This window comes from Sinocyclocheilus anshuiensis, unplaced genomic scaffold, assembly GCF_001515605.1.
Source record: "Sinocyclocheilus anshuiensis isolate Anshui unplaced genomic scaffold, SAMN03320099.WGS_v1.1 scaffold70, whole genome shotgun sequence".
Lineage (NCBI taxonomy): Eukaryota > Metazoa > Chordata > Actinopteri > Cypriniformes > Cyprinidae > Sinocyclocheilus > Sinocyclocheilus anshuiensis.
The window spans coordinates 1,630,161-1,653,634 of record NW_015542377.1 but is presented as its reverse complement, the minus strand read 5'-3'; the positions used below and the strand labels follow the sequence as shown (position 1 = coordinate 1,653,634).

Sequence of the window (23,474 nt, the reverse complement as noted above, 5' to 3'; positions counted from 1 at the left end):
AGAAATATAATAAAGATGTTTTATTGAACTTGTTCTAACTTAACTTGTCTTAAGACACAGAATAGCATATATTAATTTTGCCAAACAAGAACTTCATGACGGTACCTTGGTTTTTTCTTTCTTTCTGTAATTCAACGAGTTTTTGTTACTTTCACTGTTAATTTTTTTTCTCTCTCTCTATGGTAGCCTACATCATCTTTAATTTAACAGCATTAGAGCTGCTCTATTGCAGCGGCTTAGTACTGTAATCATGTGATTTGCTGTAAAAATGCAGGGAACCACTCGCTATAAATCTCCTAACTGTGATATTTTCATAAATAGAAGTCGTGTTTTTTTCATCTGAAACGTGCAGCGATTTATTTTACAAAGCCACTCATATAATGCAGAAACACTCATGAAGCAAGCAAAACACGCGCAACGCGTATGGGATGATATTAGACTAAATGATTAATAGATGCGTATCATAAATTGCTCATGCAAAAAGGAATCTATGCATATGTGGATCAGGTGACACACGTGCATTAATTGACGTCTAGTTCGAGTCAATCTTGTTCAGTTCATTTGGATTTTGAGACCCTTTTAGCCTTGCCCAATCCACACACACACATTTCGCGATCCACGCAGCTGAGACACAGAAAATCAGCGACCACTAGATGGCACTAGCCCCAGTCACGTGTGCATTCCATTGAGTATGGTTTTATAAATGTTACATTGTGTTTTCTTTGTTTCTTTTTGGGTTGGCTATTCTCCTCTGCCCCTAGAAATATAATAAAGATGTTTTATTGAACTTGTTCTAACTTAACTTGTCTTAAGACACAGAATAGCATATATTAATTTTGCCAAACAAGAACTTCATGACGGTACCTTGGTTTTTTCTTTCTTTCTGTTCATAACACTAGGCGCGTTTCCATTACCCTTCAAATTGCGCAAATTGAAATTGCGAATTGAAAATACGCCTAATGGAAATGCGCCTACTGACTCAGAAAACAGTTTAGTAATAAGTAGCCTAAATAAGATATGTTCTAGCTATTTATGCGATCCGCTTGAGCGCGGAATAGGCTATAGCCTATAAACCACTCGTTTAGTATAGTTTAGTTTAAGTTAATGTAATAGTTTAATTAAATATAAACTTGCGATTACTAATGGCTTAAATGAGCGACTATAATAGCCCTTTTTAATAATAATAATAATACAAGGAAGGAATAACTGACAACGTGCCGTTGAATTACAGAAAAAAAACCAAGGGGCCCGTCACAAAGTTCTTGCTTGGCAAAATTAATATAAGCTATTCTGTGTCTTAAGACAAGTTAAGTTAGAACAAGTTCAATAAAACATCTTTATTATATTTCTAGGGGCAGAGGAGAATAGCCAACCCAAAAAGAAACAAAGAAAACAATGTAACATTCATGAAACCGTACTCAATGGAATGCGCACATGTGGGGCTTGTGCCATCTAGTGGTCGCTGATTTTCTGTGTCTCAGATGCGCGTGGATCGCGAGCTGTGTGTGTGTGGATTGGGCAAAAGATACATGTATAAAATGTATGTAGTACATGGATAATTGTGCGTGCATCTATTAATCATTTTGAGTCTAATATCATCCCATAACCGCGTGCACGTATTTGGACTGGTGCAAAATGAGAGGGACAAGTACAGTACAGCCTAGCGCATTTCACACAGACTGTTAGTTTCACTTTCGCCAGAAAGTCGTGTATTCTTAAGGGTGAAAATAAATTACGTTTATAGTGAATGCCCCAATAAATTGTCTTATATTTACGATTTAGTTTTAATCCAAATGATGCGTGCTAAGTGAGTGAACATCCATAAAGATCATACAACAGAAGTGCGCTCTCTCTCTCTCTCTCTCTCTCTCTCTCTCTCTCTCTCTCTCTCTCTCTCTCTCTCTCTCTCTCTCTCTCTCTCTCTCTCTCTCTCTCTCTCTCTCTCTCTCTCTCTCTCTCTCTCTCTCTCTCTCTCTCTCTCTCTCTCTCTCTCTCTCTCTCTCTCTCTCTCTCTCTCTCTCTCTCTCTCTCTCTCTCTCTCTCTCTCTCTCTCTCTCTCTCTCTCTCTCTCTCTCTCTCTCTCTCTCTCTCTCTCTCTCTCTCTCTCTCTCCCTCCCTCCCTACCATTAAGTAACTTGTGCATTGTTTTACTTCTTTTTGACATATCCGACCGAACTACAAACTTTCCGGTGATGTCTGTGAGAAAGGGATATTCACGCGACAAGCTCGCGCATCTGCGCCGCTGCGCTCTCAATCCACGCATTAATACTGAATGTTTTATATTCATTGCATACATATACTTCGTAGACATCTTTAATCTCTAATAACTCCATTCTGCTGTCTGTTGTCGGTGTTTCTTTGTCTGAATATGGCACTTATCACATGCTGTGTGGTATCGGCGTTTGGTATCGGGGCATTTTAACGAGTACTGGAGCTCAGTATCGGGCCCGATACCAGTATTGGTGCATCCCTAGAAAAAACATACCTATACTTATAGGTATAATGCTTTTACCAGAATGCATTTGTATTTGTAAACTAATACATTTTGAGATTTGCATCTGCAGCTTTATAGCTTTTCTAATGTAGTAAACTTGCTCGTTAGCTCACCCGGTACAGCATCTCACTTGCAAAGTGCTAAGGCACATCTTAAATTAAACCATTTTCAGGGCATTTTGGTCCATCTCTAACAAAAATGGATTCATTTCCAAAGCCTGAATGTGTCTGTTTGTTCTTTTGAATGTTCATCAGAATACATACTCCAAATCTACAGTATGGCAGCTGTCAGCTTTGTTGGGTGTTTTCAGTGGTAATTGACATGCTGAGATATAGCGGGTGGACGCCAAAATCTGTGTGTGTTGTAGTGTTATTTTTAATGCTAGGTCAGGTGACCTTAGAATTGATATAGTTGCAGTCGGGAGCTGTATGCACGTGAGTTTGTGTATCTGACCTGCCAGTTGACACACCATAAAGCAGTAGTTGGATCATAGAGTGTCTGTCTGCGTGTTTGTGATAGTGTGTGTGTGTGTGTGTGTCTGCCTGAATGCTTGATAATTGACATGCTGTAAATCAGCAGGGGAAGACTTGTTTGTGTTCTGCCGCTGAAGGCAGCTAGTGGGGGGAGGACACTCTGTCAAGGCACGGCCTGAAGGACCCAAACTTGGCCTGGCGCTGATGGCCTTGGTCTGCTAAGATATTACAGCCAGTGTTTAGCATGGCAGAATAAGGAGCTCAGCTTGCTCAACTGAAATATTTAGTTGCACTTTTTTTTATTTTTAGGGCCCTGTTTACACCTGATATTAAAATGCGTTAATAAAATCCGATCTCAAGTGGACAATGCTAAGTACAGTTGTAAATGGGGTGTGAAACATTTTGATCTTGTCCATATTTGACCACTCCAGAGGTAGTCGAAAACACATTAGACCGGGTTGTTTTTGTAGTGTAGACGCTCATGTGGTTGAATGCATTTGAACAGCCACAAAAGCCACTTTGCTGGCTGAAATCGTAAGTTTGGTTTAAAAATGTAGCACAAACTCACAGTGTTTGGTGTAGTTTTGCGGCTATCAGAGCAGAAACAGAGCTGCTGCTTTCTGTATCATTTTCCGTTGTCTCTTCACATTCATAAGTAAATTGCGTGAGCTTATTTCTCAATATTAAACTGGTAGATCAGAAAAGCTCATGCATACACCTGCCCATAGACCCTTCCCTCAAAGAAATGAGGAAAGTGGTTAAAAGTGGAATGTTTTTGAGCCGCCGTTCAAAAGTTTTTAAAGAAGTCTCTTATGCTCACCAAGGTTGCATTTATTTAATCAAAAATACAGTGAAACAGTAATATAGTTAAAAATTTAAATTGCTGTATATCTATTTTAATATATATATATTTTTTAATCTAATTTAATCCTGTGATGGCAAAGCTGAATTTTCAGCAACCATTAGTCCAGTCCTCAGTGATCTTTCAAAAACCATTCTAATTTGTTTATTTGGTGCTCAAGAAACATTGCTTATTATCACCAGTTTTTAAGATGGTTGTGCTGCTTAATTTTAAAAAAAATTTTTTTTGTGGAAACTATGATTCAGAGTTTGTTGATGAACAGAAAGTTCAAAAGAACAGAATTAATTTGAAATATTTTTTTAACAGTAAATACTTTTGTACATAAATGTAATGCATCCTTGCTGAATAAAAGTATGAATTTCTTAAAAATATATATATATTGAACAGTAGTGTATGTGCTGCCACATAGAGTTTTGGTCTTAAAATAAATGTCAGATAAATGTTTTTTTTATTTTTGTAATGGTAAACTATCCAGTTGAGGTACAACGGTTAGATGGTTTGTATGTTTTTGTTTTTAATCATGCATGTTTAAAATGTGAGTGTTCATTTTTGACCCTGCCTTCAACATTTCCAAAACCAACAAAATAACAGTCATGTAATATTCCTCTCTCTCAATTTTTGCTCGTGTGCCAGTGTTTACCCTTCCGCCTGCCAAAAGTGGCACAAGGTTTCTGACCCCTGATTTCTGTTAGATGGATATTATACTTACGCCATGCATGCAACAAAGCAGTCTCTTGGTATCAAGATGTAAATTTAGGACATAGTAGAATTTGGTACAGTTTTCTCGTTGCCAAAGAAGTGAATTCAGTGTGTAACTGAAATATGCAAATTTAGCCAGTTAGCCAGTTAGTTGGAATGATGCTTTATGAGTGTCATTAGCCTGGACAGAAACGACTGCATCAATCATCTAACCCTGTGTGCTAACAGATACAAACCCATGCTTGTTTTAAATGCTGTGATCTTTCACACCCTGGCTTAATGAATCTCAATGAGCTCTCTTACAGTAGCTGAGTGAGTGTTACTCCTCCCTAGCATATTATCATCTCAGAGCTAACGAAAAGTCTAATGAGTGTAATAAGAACGGGGAATGCTCATGGGAAGAGGAGGCTCAACGCTGTGATTTTAACTTTATAATTGCTGTAATTGTTGTGCCTTTGTTTTGTGATGTTTCTAGAATGATAAACGTTCCAATCTGGACTCAAACTGACCACAACAGACCTAAAGAAGCCATGAAAGATCTGCAATAGACAGTAATGTTATCTTCTATTGACAGCTGAACCCTGTCATGCTAGTCCCTGTGTAGCGCTTATTAATGACTCCACTGTACATTAATGAGTAATTTTAGATGTCTCATGGCTGAAGAATTATAGGCTTTATGCTGTTACAATAAAGCCCCTCACCACACAACCCCCCCTCCTCGACTTAAAAAAAAAACTAATAACTGTCACAGATTGAGACAAAGGCTATAATCAGGTTCCTGTGTTTAAAAAAAATGGCTGTCTCAGTGCTGTCACCAGCTAAAGTGGCTGTGATTTCTAAGATTATTATGTTAGCTGTTCTTTGTTCACTCTGTATTTTTTCTTTGTCAGAAAAGAAAATGCCTAGCTATGCTTCTTTTGCTCAAGTTAAAAGGAAGGGAGGAATAAGGGGGGTGGAGAAGGACAAAAAAAAGAAGTATAAACGAGATTAACTTCTATGGATCAAGGGCCTGTGTGACATTATTTATAGTAGTTATTTACTATTTATTATAAAAGATTACTGTAGTTTTAAAGGATTGTCACTGTATATTATAAAGCGCAGAACAGGTACAGCAGCAGTTAAAGGGCTGATTAATTTCTAAGGGGGTGGAAAATATCCAATTAGTTCTTGCTAAACAATTTACTGGGAAATAATGCAACAGTCTCATTTACTGTATAAACAGCATAAATGTCATAAACTGGGTTTTGTGCTCAAATGCTGGTTGTATAATTAAAAATAATGTGCATAACATAATCAGAATTAAATTTTACTGTATGTGGAACAGCATGTTTTGCTAAACAAAATATTTTATTCATCGGCAAGAGTTATAGACAGTTTTCAACAATTTATGCCCTGTTTTTTTAAATCATGTAAAATCCTTTTATGTTTGATAATTAAATCGACAGACTTCTTGTGAAGTTAATTACATGGTTTTATTGAATTTCATTGTAATTAAGCAATTATTTTATAACAGACTCACTGTATTGGCACATTTCCAGGAATTAATCAGGTTCATAAACCGAGAGCCATCTGCCAATCCAGTAGGCAATCTGTAAAGTTTTAGCTTTTACTTTTTTGTTATTGAGATAGAAGACTGAGATGAATAACTTAGCAGTTATTCTTATGAAGTCAGGATGATTCGGAAGGAGTGGCAGATCTTTTATTTCTAATTGTGATGTACATCCGAGTGTAACTGATTATCGAAAAATAAATCATTTAGGGCAGTTCTGTGTATCCGTTGTTGTTTGGATTTTAAGATGTGGGCGCGTATTTAAAAATGGAGGCAGACAAATGCGAGTTTGAGACAGGGGACTAAAGTGGACTAAGTAGACTAAATGATTTAGAAAAGTCCGGCATGCATCACCAGAGAGAAGTCTGTTGTTTTCATCGGAAAATTGCATTTTGGGATTTTAATTAAAAATTTTAAAAAATAAAACATGCATGGATATCGTTCGCTTTAAGGGCCCTGTGTGCGTAATAAGCAGAGTGTACGCACGCTGTGGACCCGCCTATACTACCGCGCTCTTTAAATAACAAAAAAACTACTGCGCCATTGACTTTAGACCAGGTTTTTGTTGGTCAATGGCGCAGTCTATTTCAGTTGCCACGCGCCAAATAGCATCGCGCCAGCAATGCGCCTGAACACACCTCGTTTTCAGACCAGCACGCCCATGGGCACACAAATGGACGCAAATGCATTTCCAATTTAAACAATGTGGTGCAGGATGTGAAAATGACAACTGTGTCGGGCTGAAACTAGCAAAAAACACTTGCGTCGCGCCTGGCGCCACATTGCGCCAAGTGTATGATAGGGCCCTAAGTGTCATGCATAGAAGGAACTGTGAATATTTCATGTCTGGTAAAATTGTGATATGAGTGAGGATGTTTGTGCTGGAATTTAACATTTTTTAAGGTTGTGCTGCATATTCACTGCAGTTATCATCAGTACCAGATCCTAGAGCATTAGTGTTTACTCCTATAAAGTTCTTGTCCACAGTCCGCACTTAGTTTCAGTGATATAATGAAAAAATCATACAATTGCTCATCCATGAAATGCATCCACTTACATATAGCTGCAAATTTATTTTGTTTAAGATGTATGTATTATAATGTTTTTCTCTGACCTGTATGTTATTTTTTTGTTTGATGAGTTTTTCCATTTGTGTTTGTTAGACTCATCGTGACCCACAACTTTAGTTCTTTCTAATATCACTCACAGGATGTAGTATTCTCTTGTACTCTTGTTGCTTTTTACAATCAAGATCCATTTGATTTGCTGTTTGAGTGTTTTATTAATGTTTTTTTGTGTATGTGTGTGTATGTGTGTGTCTCATTAGCCTTCGTAACCCTTCTAAATGGTGACCAGGCACAGGATGCCATCCGAACTCTGCACCAGACATCAGTCCGAGGCCGTGACGTCACCGTCCAGCTTCAGCCCACGGACTCTCTCCTGTGTGTCACCAACCTGCCCTACACAGTCACTGCCAGCCAGTTTCAGGAGCTGGTGCGCTCCTACGGCAACATAGAACGATGTTTCCTGGTGCACAGCGACCTTACGGGCCACTCCAAAGGCTACGGCTTTGTGGAGTACATGAAGAAGGACTCGGCCTCCAGGGCACGATCAGAACTCTTGGGCAAACCACTGGGTGACCGTGCACTCATGGTTCAATGGGCTGACGTCAACCAGCTGACCTCTGCTGACCACCTCCACTCCAAGTGCCTATGCGTGGATCGCCTGCCGCTAGACTTTGAAGACTCGGAGGAGCTGGCGCACATTTTTTCAGAAAGCTACAAACCCGTCTTCTGCCAGGTGAGATGTGAAAAAAGTAACAGGGTGTTTGTATTATGGCATTTCGCCTCCACCGACATGGCTGGAAAGAATTACTCTATAGAAAAAATGATTTTGCTATTTGGTGAAGTAAGGGAGATAATATTTCTTAGTCCAACAGAGAAATGATTTCTATAGGGCTACTGCAGTCCAGCGGAATGTGTTGGTTGCTGCCACTTGCAGTCTTTTAAAGAGATAGTTCACCCAAAAAATGAAAGTTTGTTTCAAGCTTGTATGACTCTTCTTTATTCTGTGGAACACAAAAGGACTCTTCTTTATTCTGTGGAACACAAAAGGAGACGTTTAGCACATTGTTGCTGGTGCTCTTTTTCATGCAATGAAAAGATGGGAACTGTCAAACTCCAGAAAAAGTTTGTATAAAAGTTTGTGAGACAAATTAGTCCAGTAACAGCTGAAGTTCTTTTGATTCACTTAGAAGAACCAGCTCATTTGAGTCATTCATTTAGGAATCCAGCCACAATGATTGTGCTGTATGTTTTTCATTCACATAAAAAATGGCATATAAGAGTCGTTTGTTGGAGAATGAGACAACTCTGATACTTTTCTGATTCACTTAAAGAAATGGCTCATGAAAGTATTATTATTATTTTTATTTTCAGTAATTAGACTACACTAATTGCTGTGTATGTTCTTGTTTCACTTATTCACTGCCATATGCACTGAGTGAGTTTTTTTATTCACTTCAACATTTTAATTTGCTAAAAAGAACTGATGAGTTTTTCTGATTCACTTAAAGAAATGGCTCATGAGAGTCATCTGTTTGAGAATCTGACTACACTGACTGCACAGTATTTTTTTTGTATTTTCTTAAAAAAAAAAAATTTAAACCATAAATATAAGAGTCATTCTTTCAGAAATATGACACTGCCTTGATTTTAATTCGACTAAAAAATAGCTTATAAGTGTAATTCAATTGGGAATCCAAGTATACGGTGCTGGATTTTTCTGATTCAAAAAAGAAATGGCTAATAAGACTCATAATCGTTCACCAAAAAGGCTCATAAGGGTAATTTGTTCAGGAAACAGACTACACTGGTCACACCTTTCTTCAATAACATCATTTGGTTCCGGTATTTTTTATTTTTTATTTTTTTGTAATAAACCCGGTTTTCTGTTCCCAACGTAGTCATTAGAGAAGAACTGATGATCTGATTGTGACTTTAGAGGTTGAGTTCTTTTACCAGACTTGGTGACGAGGACTCGTGTGGAAACCCTACCCAGCCTTCACTTCTGTCTCCACTGTGTTAATAAGAGAGAGCTTTTCACCATGCATACCTTCTCCAGAAATCAATACCTCCCAGGAAAACTGCCTTTAAGTGCTGATGCAGGATACGGTTTCCTCAACCTCCATCCTAATCAAAACCATTAAAGCTAAAGGGCCACACTGACTTTAGATCTACAGTTAGGGCCAACACCAGCCAACACAGAAATCAATACGCTACACCCTCTCAATTCCATGAAGCTTTGCAGCAGCACTAAACCCACACCATCTGCTGGAGTGTTGGAGATGCATCATGCTTTCAGGACTTTGACCTCAAATTGCATCACAGTGCTCTCAAGCCTCTTTAATACTCAAGCATTGCTTCAAGAATCAATAATGGAGCTCTCTGAATATTGCCGCCCCCACTTCTGTACAGAAATGAGTTAACACAATGAACTGCACAAGTGATTCAGCTCATTTCTGTGCAGGAGATGCGGGAAAATAAGATGCAAAATGTGCCTCATGTCGACAGAAAATGTCTCATCAATATTTAGGGGGTTTTTAATGATGTAAAAGCTAATAACTGGATGGTGATTGGAAAGAGTGACTCTAGTAATGTTCTTCTAATTGTAGTTCTTCAACACAGCTGTTTAGATTATTTCAGAGTTTATTCAGTCCTTCTGTTGTAATAGCACAGTGGTTATCAAACATTTTCAGGTGATTGATCACTTTAAAAGTAAAACAAAAATAGCAGACCACTTCACCACCCCTAAGTATAATATGCATATATAATTACCCTTAGTTTATTGCTTGAAATAGTCCCACTTTTACATTTTTTCTAGACTACTGTTTTGCTTGTTTCATTGAAATTTAAATAGACTGCTAATTAACTAGATGTTAATAAAACTGAGGCAGCTGTTCACTATTTATGAAGTTTAACTACACAACTTGCATCCACTAATACATAGATGACATTATTGAAGTGAGACAACAGAATAACTATATAACAAATTAATGTTAACAGTTATTTAATTCATTGTTATGAGTAGATTAATCAATCATTACTCAAATTACTCGGTAGTGGTGCTTTCTGTAAATTTTATTTATTTTTTAAAGCACTCAAATCTTAATCACACACGATGTGCACATTTATACCTGAGATGTCTTGACTGATCACAAGACACACAAGAACCAATTATTAGGCAAAATATCTTCTTTGTGTTCCTTGAAGGAAAGTCACACTGACATAAGGGTGAGTAAATGACTTTTACTGGCTTAAAAGTCAGAATAACTTGATCATAGTTCTCATTTATAGTGATGACCAGGTTATGTTTGACTCATGATGCAGCAGTGTATTTCTCAAAACCACTATGGTGTGATAGGAAAGGACAAAACTCTTGAGTTTAGTTGACAGGAAATGTCAGCTCCATTAGATGTGTTTGAAAATGCATCTTTTTTTATTCTTTCTCACATCTCACCTCCCACTGTCACTCATTCATCTCGCTGCCCCCCTCCCTTCTGTCAACTCTTTTCCTTTTGCCTTTCTTTTTGAGAAAGACAGCAGCAGTTATGTTATTAGATGACTCAGTGCATTCATGATGGGCATATTCTGACCCTGGCACATATGATGGAGTCACATACACATAAAGACACACACAGTGCATCCAGATATATTTAGTTGGACGTGATTAATCGCAAGTGGAGAGTTTTGATTTTGTTATTGCTGCTTTCTGTTTTTCTTTATCCATTCCTCCCCCTCCCTCTCTCTTTGTCTCTGTTAGTCTCTGTTTATCTCTGTTTTCCTTTCGACTGATATGAAGGCCAACGCATCTGCTGACCCGTGGCCTGACACATTCAGTAGAATTTAAAGGCTGTCATAGCACACCCACAAACAAACATGTCACTTTTTAAGACAACCTCCTTCTTGAAGATGGAGTATGAAGATGCACACAGTATATATACTTTTAAAATAAGTAACCATGAATGTTTAATGTCTAAAAATATTCATACTGATCGCACAGATTAAGTGATGTGATTTTTTAATGCTGTTGCATTATTAATGACCACATGTAGGTTATTTGAAAAATGTATACATCCATTTAGATTTTGGATTGACATGCTTTTAAATTTACCCTTTATTGTTTTGCTGCACATGCATTTTTGCACTGCTTTTATTTTTTATTATATCACTTTGGGTTTGTGCTTACATGTCGAGTGCATGTGTATATCTGTTATTTTCTAGGTTTGAGTTTTATTCCCAGGTTGTGATGTTCCTACTAGGTATATAAAGGTGAAGTGTTCAGCACAAAAATTCAGTGCAATTTCCGAATACAATTTGTCTGTTTAGACCAGGGTAATCGTGCTATTATTTATATAATATTAAATTTTTAATAATATGTTGAATTTTAGTTTTAGTAATTTTGTTATGTACTTTTGTCATTTAAAAAAAATGTTCTATTTTCTATTTTTTTTTTCTGTAATTTTTATCCATTTCTATTTAGCTTTTTTTTCAATTTTAGTTAAACTTATAGCCTAGTTTAAGTACTTAAACTTGTTTTATTTCAGTTAGTTCCAACATTAGTTAGACAACATTTCTATTTTTTTTTATAAATATTTTATTGCAGCTTTATTTCAATGAATGAAAACTTTTTTTTTTATTTTTCTTATTTTCTTAAAAAAAAAAAAGATATCTTGATCTTATACCAAGTTACATAAGGCTACATTTTTTTGTACTTCACCACTGCCTTGACATTATTGTTTCATTCATACTGCCTAGCGCCCCCTTTTTTCTCCAAATCCCACTGGGGTCTTTCTATCGCTCTCAAAGGTCAGCCATTTATAAGAGGAAAAAGAACATGTCCAAACCAGAGCGAACACGCCATGCAGACGTCGAGCTACAATATTTGCTTTTGATGGAGTACTTTATAGTTTGGAATACTGTTTGTGTGTGTTTAAATGGAGGTGGTTGCTGTATTGATTTCCCTGGCCTGAGGTCAGTAATGGCTGGCGGTTGCATGTCTCAGTGGGTGTAGTCTCAGCCTCAGACCTCACGCCCACGGACCATTGGCAAAATGGGAAAACTTTTCGGGAATTTCGAAGTCATAATCTGATTGGTTGAATTCTACGGGATTTATGGGAGACTTGTGTGTCGAGTTCTTTAACGGTTTGCCTGGAAACAAATCCGTCATGACTCCAAACCCCCTCAGAAGAACAAAGCCGTTGTGTTTACAACTGTGACAATGATCGCATATTAAGATCAACTGAACGCTGGATTTTCAGAAGTATGTGAAGTTCACGGTATATACTCTGTGTCATTGTGGCAGTAACCTTGCACAACATTGCTTGAATGATTAATTTATTAGTTGCACGCCGGTCTGTTATTGTAGGAACATCGACTTTACATTTACATTTGGGCAATGAAAGTTGACCACTCTCTCCTTCCTCTCTAGTAAAATGTTTGTATATACAAGGCCTAAAAAAGGAAACTTATGGAGTATCATTATTGTGTTATACTTGATTTGTGTCAATTGCCATGCAGGATATAGACTCGAGTCATGACAGAATCAGTTTGGGCCAAGAGAGAGAGCAGTTTACCATTTGCGCAACTCAGCAGGTTTACTGAAATTATTTTGTGCTCCAATTTGTCATACAGAAGCCTGTCATCATAATATACATACACTTCCTGTTTGATTTTGCTTGCCTGTGTGTGTGATGTCTTTGGCTGTGAAAAAAGCCCTGGGTGGTGACAGTTTCCTTGTTTTTTTTTCTATGCCTCTAAATATCTTCTTTTCATATTCCATCTCTCTTTTCACTGGGTTTTTTTTTAAACAAGAGATGTAATGAGCTCATCTGTTTGTGTTTGTGTGCAAATTTTAGAGTCTGAATAGGTAGGCGTTTTAAAATCAGGAACATGAAGGAAGCCCATAAAAAAGAAAAATCACAAATATGATCTTTTTAATATGAGATTTTTCCAGAACTTTTCCTAGACAGAAATGTGACTAAATGGAGCGCAAATGGAGACCTTTTCTTATGTTTCCTGCTTCTTAGATTTTTCTAAATTTCACATGTACATTACCATTCAAAAGTTGGAATATTTAAAAGAAATCAGCAAGGATGCATTAAATTGAAAGTGACAGAAAAGTTTTTAAAAATAAATGCTGTTCTTTTGAACTTCTTTTTATTTATCTATTACTTATCTAATTTATCTATTCATCAAAGAAGCCCTGAAAAAAATGTATCCCAGTTGCTACAAAAATATTATGCAGAACAGCTGTTTTCAGCATTGATAATAATAAGAAATGTTTCTTGACCACCAAATCGGCATATTAAAATGATTTCTGAAGCATGGTAACACTGAAGACTGGATTAATGACTGCTTTGCAATCACAGAAATAAACTACATTTTCAAATATATTGAAATACATTTCAGAAACATTGAAAAATCTTACTGACTCAACTTTTGAACAGTAGTTTATCTCATCTGGAGTTCTCAGTAGTGTCACAAACTATGCTCAGATTTTAAGACATCATTGTTTGCAAAAAAAAAAAAAAACTAGCTATGTGTATTGGGCTAGACTAACTGAGACTTGTCTCAGCACTTGCATACTGTTGCTCTCTCGTTCGTCTGATTGCTTCTATTGTTCTCCTTATTTATAAGTCGCTTTGGATAAAAGCGTCTGCTAAATCATTAAATGTAAATGCAATCAAAATTCAGAGGTTTCAGTACTCTATGGATGTGCAGTGTACCTGATATTGGCTGATATTAGGGATATTTTTTCAAATGTATCGCATCAGCCAATAATAGATACTTAATCATGGGCTTTAAAGGTATAGCACAAGAATACAGGAGAAAAAATAACTCACTATTTATTAAAGCATACTGTAAAGAGTGCTTTCCTATAAAAGAGGAAATCATCTGTTATCGACTGTAATATCTGTGAACTCAAAGAATCAAAATCAAAGAACAAATGATCTGCATGATGATGGCAGTGATTGTCTCATTTGCTTCTTATTATGTTTTTCTAAAATTTATTTGGGAATCAAAAACCATAAAACAGAGAAACTGAATTTGGAAGGACGGAGCCACCTGCTACTCAAGCAATTACACACCCATTCAACTCTAGGTGCCGCTTTAATGAGTTAATTTACATTTTCACAACTCTGGAAGTTTGGTACCAAAAAGATCCACAGGATTTGTTCTTTCATATTTGACTATTTTAATGATATTCACTCATTTGCTGCAACCTTGATGTTTTGTGCTCTCGGCTCTATTAATTTTAAGAAATTTTAGATGAAATATCTGAATTGACATTTAAATGAAATCTAACTGATAACTCCAATAAAACTGCTGAGCTATAGAAGAGCAGTAAAATGTTCCTCTGGGAAGGTGGATTCTAGGAATGGTGTGCATTCACTGTAGTGCTCAATCAAATGGACACACACACACACACACACACACACACACAAATGTTTGACACTCTTCCAAATGACGAATGCTTTTCCTTCTCTATATTTAGACTTTTACATACGCTGTCCTGACTGCATTATAACTGGCACAGATAAACCCGGGTTCCTCTGAGACATACCGCACCACTTATTACTGCCAAGGACATATGCCGTGTGTGTTTGTGTGACAGTGTGAAAGAAATATCCAGGCCACGCTAGTACGCATTACAGATTCTTGGTTTCCTACATTCTCACCGCCATGTATGTATTTCTGTCTGCACATGTACATGTTTAAGGTCCCACTTTGAATCTGACTGTGTTTCCCTTTTTGCTTCTATCATCCTTTATGTCGTTCCTTTCTATGTCCTCTAATCAGCCCATCTTCATCTCACATTCTCTCAACATCCTGTCTCTTCTTCAGCGCTCCTCATTTTCCATCTTCGCTGTCACTAGGACATTATCCGTTCATTCATTCACTCACTCTCCAGAGCTCCCCTCCTTCTCTCTCTTATTCTCTCATTCCTCTATCTGTCTTCCCTCAGGAGTTTCATTTCCATCAGAGTAACTGCCAATAGCTGATCAGTTTCTTCCACCCCGTCACTTTATAGAGTCCCTCGATTCAACCTTTATTCTTTATTTCCTCATCTTTCTCTTTCTTTCTCTCAGGCTGTAGAAAGTAGGCCTGTCACGATAACAACTTTTTATTGTGCGATATATTGCCCCAGAAATAATTGCGATAAGCGATATTATTGCCATTTTAAAGACCATTTTATGCCACTGAATATATAATCATAATGTAACAGCATAATAATGCAAGAAGGCCTACACACTTCCAAATGACAACAAACTTTTAATATTTAAGAATATTTAGATAATGGAAATTAAGTATCAAAATGTTAGGTCACCAAAAATTATTGAGGTCATGTACATATATTGCGCGATAAGTCGATATATTGATTATTGCGACAGGCCTAGTAGAAAGGCTGTGCATCAGTGTTTACTGCACCACAATTCCGATGTTGTTAACTTGTGAATTGTATGTGTTGAGAAAGAAAGTAGACGGCACAGCGTATATAATATGTTGACATTAAACAAGTTAGAAAAATGTTCAATTGATTTCTACTTGCTAATCGGACAGATTGGAAAAAAAAACGAACACCCCAAAATGTGAACAAATCACTTGATTAGTGCTATTCTTTGTAATGAATCAGTCAAAGTTGGAGAATCAGTCTGGATCAAGCACAGGAGTCATTGTTCTGATTCATGGACTGAACCGATCAAGAAAGAGACTGAGCAGCACAAAATATATAATAGAGCAAGTTTACACAATGTTTAATTGATTTGACCTTGCTAACTGCACAGATAAAAGAAAAAAAAACAACACAAAACTTAAACAAATGTGCTGTGGCACACAATGTATAATATATTGATTTTAAGCAAGTTAACAATGTTCTATTGGTTTGTCCTCACTAACTGCACAGATATAAGAAATTAACAGCACAAAATGTGAACAAATCACTTTATTAGTGTGATTCTTTGTAATGAATCAATCAGAGTTTGTGAATCAGTCTGAATTAGGCACAGGACTCATCACTCTAAACCATGGACCGAAATGATTATGAAAGAGATTGAGAAGCACAAAATATATAATATATTGACATTAAACAAGTTAACACAAAGTTCTATTGATTCGTTATCACTAATTCACAAATAAAAGAAATGAACAGTATAAAACAACAAAACACTTGATGTGTGTGTGATTCTTTGTAGTGAATCAGTCAAGTCTATAATTAAGCACAGGAGTCATCATTCTGAATCGTGGACTGAATTGACTGAATTTGAGGTCAGTGTTTAGAACATGATCCAGAGTATTTAAGATAAGTCGCTTTAAGCCGAACATAATGAAGGAGTGGACAGAGGAGGCAGGTCTTTCCACTGATAAGTCCCTGGCAGTTGGTGGAGATGTTTTGATGAGGCGCCGCCGGACTCCCTTGAGGCCAATTCAACAAAATGACACGCATAGATGAAAGGCAACACCTCACAACACATCTGGAGAGTGTGTGTTTGTGTGTTTTTACTCAAGCTCACCTTGTAAATGTTCTTGATTCCCTGTGTGGTTCCTATAAAGAATGTGAGATTCAAAAACACTGCCTGGTAATTGTGCTGGGAATTAGAGAGTCTTGACTCTTTAGCATATTTGCAAGTAAGCTTGTGTGCATGTGCAAGTTTTTTTTATGGTAAATCACTTTACTGTTAAATATGCTTGTTTGTGAGTTGATTTAACATGTGTCTTGTGTGTAGTGGTCCCAAATATTTTTTACCTAATGCAATAACGTTCATACATCTTTAAGTGTGGCTTAAGTGACGGTGGGGGCAATGCATGTTAGAGATGTTGTAAGTGTAAAAGGTTATTCTAGTTCATATTTAACACATCATTCATATTTCTTTTTCAAAAGTAAAACCAAAGCCAGATTTTTCTTCACCCCATCCAGAGTCATGGAAAGAACTATAAACAAGGAATTGACTTGCCTGCTAGAACACAGCACATTCTTCCACAGACAGAGTCTAGTTTTAGATCTGGACTGCTGGATTAATGAAAGTATGAAATGACATCATCTCTGTTCCTGACATGAAGCTACTGTAGTAAAGCACAGTGTTTCTCACTGACTCAGCAAAGATGTTATGCTGTGATATGCTGCTTGGTTTACACACTTATGAAAATGTAGTGTTTTTTTACATAATATAATTACATTATTATTATTTTTTGTGGTAAGATCATATTATCTGCAGCTAAACCTATAAATGGCTTCTCTTCAAACTATTATATTTGTATGCCAAAAATAGTAACTTAAAAACAATTTATATTCCTTACCTCACTAATAGATGATTTACAACAGTCATTTCTGCAATACCATAGATAGTATTATTGTTGTATACCATGGTACATTTAATGGGCGTCACTAAAATTAATACTATAATAATTTTATTGTTAAAACATTTGAATTGAACAAACAAAAAACATTTTGAATAGTGGTCTCAAATGTTTGGACCCCACAGTATCAATAAACAGAAATGTTCATGTTTGCCACAAGGAAAAATACTCAATAATTAAACCTCAATTTCTGTTTTAATATCAAAGTAGTGCTTAATATGCAGTGGGGGTTTTATTTCTCGTGTCAGAATGTCACAATCATTAACTATTATCAATACCAGAAGACACAGATCAGTGGGTTCCTTAAGGCTCTACACAGCCCAGCGGAGCTCATATCTACAGATAAATTTTGCTTCCATTATTTAGGATGCATCCAGTTGAGAATTTTAATGAAAATTAATTAAATTGTTCATTTTTTGGTTTCATAAAAAAATCATGCAGAGATGAACAGAAAATTGGATTGTAATGATGTACCACAATCACACACCTTTGGCAAGATTTGTTGATTTCTGAACACTGTGTGTGTGTGTGTGTGTGTGTGTGTGTTGCAGCTGGCTCAGGATGAGGGAAGTTCGGTGCGGGGTTTCGCTGTCGTGGAGTATGAGACGGCGGAGCAGGCTGAAGCCATGCTGCTGGAGATGGACAGACAGCTGATTCAGGGTCAGGAGATACGTCTGTCTCTTTGTCCCCCAGGAACCTCTGGACGCAGCACTCTCGCCGCCCTCATCGCTGCTCAGGGTGTGGTGAGTGATGTACACACTCATGGGGGACAAGTGACTTTCTCTTTATCGCCACATAGCAAGCAACAAGAGTGTTTCTCACATATTCATCCAGAAGCATTAACGCACACACGTGCATGTGTGAAACAGCAGTGGTGACAGTTTAATTACAGTATTCATACAAACCCTGCTGTTTCAAACATCTCCAGATCTCCGCTGCATTTCCGAGGCCTGAAATAAACCGCAGGGCTATTTTCATCATGCTGGACAGATCCACGTAAACCAGCAGCTTGTCCTGAAGGAACTGTCAGTGGTGTTGAGCATTAACTGATATTCTCCAAAACACATGTTCTCTTTGATGTTTTGTTAGAACATAGTTTTTTTTTATTGTGTTCATTTCTTTTAAAAATTAGGACTTAATTCTGTAGACAGATACAGTATATTGTTGGCAGAGCAGGATGTTACATCTGAACATTAATTGATTTAATTTTTCAACATTCAGCTTTCTGCTTGTGGTGGACAATAAAATATCTGACTACCATTTTTTAGAGATGAAAAGGTGGAATGTTTATAGACCAAATGAAATAGTTTCATGTAGGGATGCACCGAAATGAAAATTCTTGGCCGAAGCCGAAACCGAGCAAAATGAAACACTGGGCTGAAGGCCGAATACCGAACACGGGAACTCGAGTTGTTTTTCCCCATGTATTTTGCCAATTCTTTTTCACCATTGCATATATTAAATAGCCAAAATGTGCTTTTTACTGTTTTGTCTTGCTTTTCAAATAAAAAAATCTATTACAAAACAACAATTTAAAAATATTTAACACTTTTTTAACATTCTAGCAGACACTATACCAACAAAGCACAATTTAACTTAAAATTAATAATTTGGTAAAATAATATTTTTTGACCACCAGACCCCCTTCTTGAATCAGGCATGTATTTTTTACTGTACAATTAAAAGCACCCTTGCTGAGAAGAGACTTCTTTTAAAACATTAGCAAATATTACAGATCCTAATTGGAACACTATGTGTGAATGTTATAATAAATGTATTAACAGAGCTGTTGTAATGATTGTTATCATTATTATTGTCTTTTTATTTTATTTTACAAAACAAAAGTAAAATTACAATACTAACATCTATGAATGTTGATAAGAGTTCTTGCTTTTTCTCAGCTTTTATTTTGGCGGAAACGCGCAGGAAGACCTCAATGCTTCTTTTTGTTGACAACAGATTTATAAATGAGTCTCATTACGAATACGTCGCACGTATCGCATTGTCACATGCCTTGTAAAAATTCATAAAAATGTGATTGAGCAACTGTCGAGTAACACTGGTTCAGCGCAGATTTTCCTCACGCTTTGGACTTTGAACCCTGGTTAACAAGCAGATAGCGCCGCAATTTTGTGCAGCGCTGTCAGAATACATGCAATTCGAGCGTGAAAGCATAACGTTCTGCAGTTTATTTACTAATTGTATAAGGCCTGCAATTCGAGCGTGAAAGCATAACGTTCTGCAGTTTATTTACTAATTGTTTAAGGCCATTTCGTGATTTCGATCATCATACAGTAACCAGCAACAATCACCCCGTCCTCTTCTCATCGAAGACTTGCGCTGCAGTACTAAACAGTCTCTCGCTGTCGGTGCTTGTAATGATTTTTGCGTCTTTCTCTGACAGTTTTAAATGCTTCCACACTGCTGACATGTGTGCTGCATTATGCACGCCCCTCACTCTGCGCTGGTTGCTATTTGATCACGTCATATCATTGTTCGGTACAATTTATTCTGTCTTTTCGCTTATTCGCTTATAATTTCGGTTGCCGAACATTCGGTGCATCCCTAGTTTTATGAACAATTTTCATTCTAGTGTTGGTATTTGTCTTATTGAAACAGGAAAATAGACCAGTACATAGCAAAGAGCTTATCTATATATTTTTTATATATAATATAATAATAATAATAGCCAATAATTCAAATGTGCATGCTTATTGGTAGTTTTTGTCAACTTTTAGGAGCGCAAGAGCATATAAAAGACCTCAAAGCTAAAGACCTGAACCAAAAGTCACAAAATTGCTATTTTGATTTCATGGGGTCTTTAATGCAATGCTTTATGTCTCCGCTCCTCTCTGCTCTCTCTTGCCTCTCCACTCTCTCTCTCTTTCTTACTTACCCTTTTTCCGGCCAAAAAATATCAAGCCAAATAGAGCAAATGCAAGCTGACATTTCTCAGGAAGTCCACCCCTCCGAGCCACAGGCATCTCTGTGCTCTGTCTGTATCAGAGACACGCCTACCCACTCATCCACAGACTGTGAGGGCACAAGCTTTCTTCTCAGTCTGATGGGCCGTTGCGCTTGCGTGTGAGTGTAGTCATATAATTTTAGCACTGCTTGGGGACTAGCAGGTGTCTGCACTTGTCTTCCTCACTGGTTAGTACTGTGGAAACTCATACACAAAACGTCATGATACGTGCCTACTGGTTATATTAGTAATTTGCAATGCCATGCTTCAGTTATTGCCACATGAACGGGAATACAAATAGAGCTTTTTAAAGTTAGGGAACTTTAAAAAAAAATCACCCCTATAAAATTGGAAACTTAAGTTTAATTGCTGCCTTATGATGTGTAAGTAAAATCAAAGTGGTGCCAAGGTAACAGTGATTGATTGAACACTAGGAATCTATTTAATAACCAAGTGAAAACAAACAAAAAAAAACAAATAGAAATGAAAGTCAAATTAAACAAAGGTGTTATAATTTAATTAGGAAAAATTTTTTACAGTGTAGATAAGTTTTGTTTTTTCAATATATTGTAACGGTGGTACCCTTTTTTTTTTGTGTTTTACTCTTATTTATTTTTTCTAACTCACCCCCCCTTTTTGAAAAGTTATTTAAGTTGGGCGCCAGACAAGGATAAAACCCTGTCAATAAAATAATTTTTGCTCCGGATAGCTCAGAATTAAAAAAAAACACCAGTTACAAAAGATGTAGTCAGGAAGAAATGAATCATACCGAAACCAAGAATCCATAGTTCATGTTCAAAAAAGGTAAATGTAAAGGGGTCATATGATGCTATTAAAATTTTTCCTTTCTCATTTCATTACACCAAATACACAAAATAATGTTCTTTTTAGCAACATCATATGACCCCTTTAATTTTCCCATCATTGAATTTCATCAAACATACACCCAACACACATAACATTATCCATACAGATTTACAATACACCAAAAACAATTGAAAAAAAATAAAAGAAAGAACCATTCACAAATTTGACCAGTGAACATCAAAAACCTCAGTCACCACGAGTCTCTGGCAAGTTTAAGCACACGTCACTAGCGTTTCAAACCAGTTCGAAGAAACTAAACACATTCACAATCACAAAACATAACGCTTGAAATGAAAACAAAAGAAATTAGTTATAAGAATGTGAATATGCAAATGTGCATGAGGTGCAAAGAGTCATGTCATGTTTGGCGTACGTGTTTGTGTTTGGGGTGTGTGCGTGGAACTTGTACCGCGTTTGCTGATTTTCGTCTTCGTTCGAAGAATTCTTGGAGGTCAGGTGAGTACCTCTTGTTTGCGCAATAGAACCCAGAACCATCACTGTGGCGTCAACCATTCGAAAGCACAGACCCGTGCCGGCAGCTGGACCAGGGAAACGGTAGGTTACCATAATATCCACTCACACTCCGACTTCGCCGTCAGCTCCAGGTAAGCAAACCACTCGTTCGGTTCACTGCAACTTATCTCCACTTTCGATCTCCATTGCATAACGACACACTTGTGCATAGGCAGTTCATAGCATATTAGTCTGTCGAGCACACAGCAACCCGCTGTCTCTCACACCACTTCTCATGTCAAAGCCACACACGCACATCAGGTGCGCTGGAAATCTCTCACTCTTCTTCCGCTGTCGTCACATACCACCGCGTCGGCACTTCTCCTTCACCTTTTCAGTCTGACAGGTTTCCACACTGAACAGATTGTTCAATTCGTGACCCCGTGGCTTTTAGACTTCATAACTTTAACTCATGACTCGTGACTTTGCTCTTCTCCATCCCTCTTTTAAACAGTTGATGATGAATGGTTGTCAGTTGCAATTGCATGACAGGATAACAAATTAATCAGTGGCGACGTATTACGTTCCGCCACAATATGTAGATACAACATGTGTTATTTTGGTTGTTTGTTCTTGTTTATTATTTTTTTACATTAAAGTTAAGTTACATTGAAGTCAGCTTTATGCATGTTTAAACATTTTTAAATTGCTTTAAAATAATTACAATTATATTTAAAATTACAATTCATTTATACAGTTATAAAGTATAATTAATTTATAAAATATGATTTTAATACCATAACTACAATAATACAGTAAAAAATAAAATACAAATAAATATTGGTTAGAGAAACAAAAAAAATAATTTTACTTGGTTTAATTTGTTTTGTAAATAGATATTTTTCTAAATAGATATTTAGATAATGGATATTTCATGCTTAATTATGCCTATTAAAGTGTATTGTGCGAGCTTCTATTCACTGTTCATTTTATCGTTCTGTCATATGTTATCTTTCATTTAATTGCAGAATGAACATTTAGAGCTTCTCCTGTGCAGCGGTACAGTAATCACTTGACATTTTCCTGTAAGGATGTTGGGAACCACTTATTATGCAGAAATGCCATAACATTTAAGGTTTTTACTTACATGCACGATTTAGTGTTAATACAGAAGACACATGTGATGCCAGTATCTGTATCAGTGCAACCTTAATTCTTTTATATTACTTTATATTATACCTCTAAAATGTACTATGCCTGGAATTAGCAGAGAATTGTTGGTATATATATGTATATATATATATATATATATATATATATATATATATTAGTGCTGTCAATCGTTTAAAATTAACTAATTAATCACACATTTTTTCGCGTTTAATCGCAGTTAATCCCACCTAACATTAAAGTTTTTAAATATACTTTTATATTGCAATAATTTCACATTACATCTTCAAATTAAAATACAAACAACATAAAGACAGTATATTTTTAATATTTGTTTAATGGCATCTTTTTTATGACTGAAGGCCAATATCACTGATACCAATACTACTGATGTCTTTATAAAATAGTGTTTCCCCCTAATATTTAACCATTGACTATAGCCATTCAACATTACAGTATAATTGAGATCCATCAATTTTAACATTTATGAATGAATGAATGACTGATGCATTTATATAGCGCTTT

General features: G+C 36.5%; 1 protein-coding gene across 2 annotated transcripts in view; it reads left to right on the top strand.

Moving 5' to 3' along the window:
* The window catches only part of LOC107692377 (ribonucleoprotein PTB-binding 2-like), a 72,855-nt gene that overhangs the window by 21,542 nt on the left and 27,839 nt on the right, over positions 1-23,474 (top strand). For both annotated transcript variants that reach the window (XM_016491410.1, XM_016491411.1), the window contains exons 3-4: positions 7,405-7,877; positions 18,046-18,237. In XM_016491410.1, coding sequence (XP_016346896.1) covers positions 7,405-7,877; positions 18,046-18,237 — 665 coding nt within the window. The remainder of the gene's footprint in view (positions 1-7,404; positions 7,878-18,045; positions 18,238-23,474) is intronic.